Source organism: Nannospalax galili, unplaced genomic scaffold, assembly GCF_000622305.1.
Source record: "Nannospalax galili isolate Female #2095 unplaced genomic scaffold, S.galili_v1.0 scaffold341, whole genome shotgun sequence".
Classification (NCBI taxonomy): Eukaryota; Metazoa; Chordata; class Mammalia; order Rodentia; family Spalacidae; genus Nannospalax; species Nannospalax galili.
The window spans coordinates 2,837,192-2,842,646 of record NW_008346082.1 but is presented as its reverse complement, the minus strand read 5'-3'; the positions used below and the strand labels follow the sequence as shown (position 1 = coordinate 2,842,646).

Sequence of the window (5,455 nt, the reverse complement as noted above, 5' to 3'; positions counted from 1 at the left end):
TCTTCAGGTAACTCGGGGACCCCAGTTGGTTCATGTTGGTGTGAGAGACAGGGTTGCAATAGTGAAAAGAGAAAAGGTTCTTCAGGTAACTCGGGGACCCCAGTTGGTTCATGTTGGTGTGAGAGACAGTGTTGCAATAGTGAAAAGAGAAAAAGTAGGCAGGAGGCAACCAGAGCAGGAAGCTGAGAGCTCAAATATAAGACAGAGAGAGAGAGACAGAGACAGAGACAGAGAGACAGACAGAGAGACAGAGAGACAGAGAGAGAGACAGAGCGAGATTGATTGAAGGAGTCAGAGACAGCAAGAGTTAGTGGGTGGGAATTTGGATTGGACTTGTTTTAACCCCTGTGGTTTCGCCTCCCACAGACGAGAGACGTAGTGCTCCCTGCTCTGCAAGCAGTCCCCAACCTGGATGGAGTGAAAGATGCGGCCTGATGACATAAATCCGAGGACTGGGCTGGTGGTGGCCCTGGTCAGCGTCTTTCTGGTCTTTGGTTTCATGTTCACTGTCTCTGGGATGAAAGGGGAAACTCTAGGGAACATCCCCCTCTTGGCCATCGGGCCAGCCATCTGCCTACCAGGCATTGCAGCCATTGCTCTGGCTAGGAAAACCGAAGGATGCACCAAGTGGCCAGAGAATGAGCTGCTGTGGGTCCGCAAGCTGCCCTGCTTTCGGAAGCCTAAAGACAAGGACGTAGTGGAGCTGCTGAGGACCCCTTCAGACCTGGAGTCGGGCAAGGGAAGTTCGGATGAACTGGCCAAGAAGGCCGGCCTCAGAGGGAAGCCGCTCCCACAGGGGCCGAGTGAGGTGCCGATGGCCAGCTCCATCACCGCCCCCACACCCATGGAGGAAGGAGAATGCCAGAGTCTGGTCCAGAGTGGGCGTCAGGAGGAGACGTCCAGATATCTGGATGGCTACTGCCCCTCCGGCAGTTCCCTCACCTATAGTGCCTTGGATGCCAAGTGCTCAGCCTGGGACAGATCTGACTGCCCTGAGCCAGAGGACAGCATCTTCTTCGTGCCCCAGGACAGTATCATCGTTTGCTCCTACAAGCAGAAAAGCCCCTATGACAGATACTGTTGCTACATCAATCAGACCCAAGGCAGGTGGGACCATGAGACAATAGTCTGATCTGTGAATACAAGGGTCACTGTGTTGATAGGCACGTGGCTACCTTCAACCCTCAATGGAAGGAAATCTCTGCTCCAACAGCCTTCACACTGTTAGAAACTGGCATGGTTGCTGATGGATGTGCAGACATCTGGTGCCTGGTAGTCATGTAAATAGGCATGTTGGGGACACATTTTAGAGACGTGATGAGAATTAAGGACACTGGAAGAGGTGGTGTGTAGGAAAGGAAGGAACTCCATTTGCTTCTTAACAATTTAATGTTGACTTTGTAAAATAACCCAAAAAGTGCTATCAAGCACCTGCTGAAAGTGAGGTAAGTTTAGAGTGAGCTGCAGATGTGTGAAATGATGCATGGGCTGTCCACAGGGAAACGGGCTGCTTTTAAAAGGAAGCTTTTTACACACAGTGATTGCTGAAAGGAGCAAAAATCAAGTCAGAATAGTTAAACCCTCTTTAGATGGGATGGGTTTTGGAAGAATGGGAGTTCAAAATAATTTAAATGCATAATTGAGTCTGCTGACAAGATGAAGTTTTCAAATAGATTATGTGTGACTGTTATGTAAAAAGTTCATAGTTTTAGGTGACTGTGTTAGTTCTAAAACTCTTCATTTGAACTGATTTACTGGGACTTTATCTGAAGTTTTTATATTTACTACATTCATGTATAATTTCCTTACCAGGTGCAAAATGACTTGATGTAATATTTTCATAGGTTAGAATTTGTTTTTATCAAAACAAAACAAATTTTGCAGATCTGTCTAAGTGTCTTTCACATCTCTGGGAGGCATGTACTAAGAATTACTATATGGCTTTTAAAAATCTGAAACTACAGAGTCAATATGTTGGGCCTAAAGATTATGCAAAATTTGTATGAAGTACAATGGTTAAAACTTCGGAAATGTTTATATGTACATTTGTCAAACACCCTCACAGATTACAGATGTCGATGAAACAAGAGTTATTCATGAGACTTACGTGAGGCCTGTATTTTATTAAGTTCACAGGTCCAGTGAACTTTACATGTTAAAAGTCTTTATATTTCCCACTTTGTGACTGAGGGGGGAAACATCACAGTGGTGTCCTACAATTTATTTTCTATATGTCTTGCTCAACTGCAACATTAAAAAGAGTGATCAGTCATCAGTCATGCCATTTGATCCCTCTTGTAGAATACTGAATCATGTATAGGATGGTGAGTTTCATCTTGAGGACCAGTACTGTTTTGTACCCTTCAAAGAATTGTGATTCTAAGTCAAATAGTTTTAGACGCTTTGACCCAAAAGGTAAATTGAGAACAAAAATCAGGGGCTTATTTCTTTTATGTATTTCAAATCCAACTCTGTGATTCTACCTAAGTGTAGCAATTGTTCTGTCTTAAGACTCATGCTCTTGAAAATCATAATTTCTAAATGATGTTTGTCAAAAGTATGCAATCTTTTTTGTAGGGCTTACATGTTACAGTTGTGTGATCTTGGGCAAAGGTTATCTTCTGACAGCTCAGTTTCCTACTCTATGAAAGGAGAATAGGGAAAAGACTTATTTATGCTAAATTTTTTCCATCATTCATCCCCATATTGGATATTCTATGATAGTATATCAAAGGTACTGTGTATGTTGCCTAGAAATGAGCTACAGCAAAATGCATGCCAAAGTTATACAATCCATGATCAAAATTATGTGACATGGATTAAATTGCTACTACTCAAAAGAATTTTGTAGAGGTATGAAAGCAGGTGTATTTTATTAGCAGATATTATCTATTTAACACCAATCCGTTCCTGGGAATAAAGCTGAAGATGTGAGGGGTCAAATATTTTTGAGGAGAAATTTTTAAATCTTAGTATAGCCCAAAATAATCTAATACATAGCTTTGCACTAAGTGTAACTGACTTTGGTTTGGGATGGTGATGGATAGTTTCCTAAAATCACAATGCCTGTTTTGAAAGTGGAAAATAATATTCATAGAGGAAAAGATGATTGGGAAACTCAATAACAAAAATTTCCCCTAATGTGTTTGCCACTATTGGCATCTTTAGAAGTGAGGAACAGACAGATGTTTGCAGGGAGTCAGCAAGTCTTAGTCAGGTCTGAAAGGAGATGCTTGTGTCATATATGGTTTGAGGTTTGGGAAAGTTACTTTCTGATTTCTTGGAAACAGCTCAAAATCTTTCATAAAATGTGCACATGTGTGCATACCCAGAGTCCCACTTCCAAACCAAGGGTCAAATACTGATTTAGAGGCAAGGTATTTTATCACATTTTCAAGTTGTATTCCAGAAGAAACTGATTTCAGGTTTCTTCTTCCATCCATTTATTAAAATGCTGCAAGTATCTAAGTATGTATTTGTGAGTATATTTTCCTGTGCTAAAAGGGTGGTTTGCAGATGTTGGACTGAGAGATTTACCTTTCTTTACCAAAAGAATAAAATATATGGCTGTGTCTTGTAAGAATTTTTCTTAACATCTCCTAAGCTAACCCCTCCTATTTGCAGCAAAGCAACTTAGGGCCCCAAATCAACACTTGTAAGTACTATTCAGGGTGAAACTGTTGTTCTTTTGAATAAAGGCAGAAGAAAAGGAGAAAAAGGTGACCTTAGAGGAACAGAGAACATTCCATTCAAATCAATAGTTTCAGGAAATGACAAATATTAACCTAAGAGGCAAAAGGATTGTTTCCTGGAAGCCTTTAAGAATTTCAAAACCTACATGAATTTAAGTGGGCACTTGTTCCATTTACTTTTCTGTTAATCCAAACACTCATTTTCTACTTAGTTTCATGTGGGCATTTTACTTCTGAAATGTCTCTATTCGGTTTCTCTCACTCTTTCTGTATTCCTCTTTATTAGGAACATGGGTTCTTTTCCCATCTGCCTGTTTCTTGATTCCTAAATGTGAATTCAGCCAAGATACCCAAGCTGGACCACATGAGACAACTGTTTCAAGATTTACTTTGTATTGCAATCCTCTTGGCAGGGGAGAGGGGGACCCAGATACAGTTAGGTCCCTGCTGTCTTCCAACCCTGCTCACCAGCTCCTCTGGAAATGTTTTCGATACTATAGATCTTAACATCCACTGAGGTGGCAAATGTGGGAAGGGAAGATTCCTTCTTTAAAACACTTTTACTCTCTTGTAAGATCCAACCTCTACTTATTTGTTAGCATCGCCCCTCTGCTCTCACAGCATTTAGTAAATTCACTATCATTATTTCCACTGTTATCTTATCACATTAAAGATAAACTATTTTTGCTGATTGTGGTGATTATGATCCTGTAATCCCAGCACTTGGGAGGTGGAGGTAGAAGGATCAGCAGTTCAAAGCCATCCTCGATTCTCAGCTACATAGCAAGTTTAAGGACAATCTGGTCTACATGAAACACTGTCAAAAACCAACAACAAAAAAAGAATTTTCAAGACTCCAAACTCCTAGTACCCTAGCAGAACTACTCTGTTTCTATTTTGGCATCTCATCTTCCAGACCTTTTCACATGCACACACAGTATACATATTTAACAGCCCGCTTTTCTTTTTCTTTTTTTCATTAAATACATCTTAAGCATCTTTCCGTGTTTCTGAATAGTATTCCTAATTATCAGTTAATAACTATGTAATATGCCATTTTGGTGGTTCCATAATTTATCGTGCATTCCTTGTTGCTAACCATGTATTATATTTTATTGATGTTTTTACTATACAGCCACAGAAATGAAGACATACAATTGAAAAGCTGTTTCCTTTGCAGAGGGAGCAGAAATGTGTAATGAATCAAATTTTCCATAGAGGTATTCAGCCTTCTTTCCACATGTGGATTTAAGATGCAGGGTGGCAGGCAACTGGATCTTGCTCCAAAATGCTGCATCTCAAAAGGATATTTCCACAAAGTCGGTCTTCAAAGCACAATATCCAATAAGCAAAATTGTAAATAGACTTAAATGGTGATAATTTCTCATATTCCAAAAGCATTTTTCTTAAAGTACCTCCCCATATATTTTATAATATATTTCATGTGTAGGTATCTTGCTACCTATTAGTGACTTATAAATGAACTGAAATGTTAGGAATTCAATAGACTCTACCAAGGACTTTTCTGTGACTCAGTTCCTTCCAGCAAAAAACTAAATTGATGATGGACACATGCATAAATGTTTGGTACAATCAAAAGTCTCAATAAAGGCTTGAATTACAATCAGCCTCTTGTCAGGCTAACATAAAAACATGTGAATACTATGTTAATCAGTTTTCTGTTACTCCGAAAAATTACCTGAAATGATAACTTACAAAGATGAAAGGTTAATTTTGGATCAGTATTTTGGAGGTTTCAGTAC

At 39.8% G+C, this 5,455-nt stretch overlaps 1 protein-coding gene across 1 annotated transcript; it reads left to right on the top strand.

Annotated features, from left to right (window-relative positions):
- Window positions 1-369: 369 nt before the first annotated feature.
- Window positions 370-3,564, top strand: Tmem215 (transmembrane protein 215). The gene has a single exon (XM_017800419.1). The coding sequence runs from the start codon at window positions 425-427 to the stop codon at window positions 1,130-1,132; it is 708 nt and encodes a 235-aa protein (XP_017655908.1). The 5' UTR covers window positions 370-424; the 3' UTR covers window positions 1,133-3,564.
- Window positions 3,565-5,455: the final 1,891 nt, after the last annotated feature.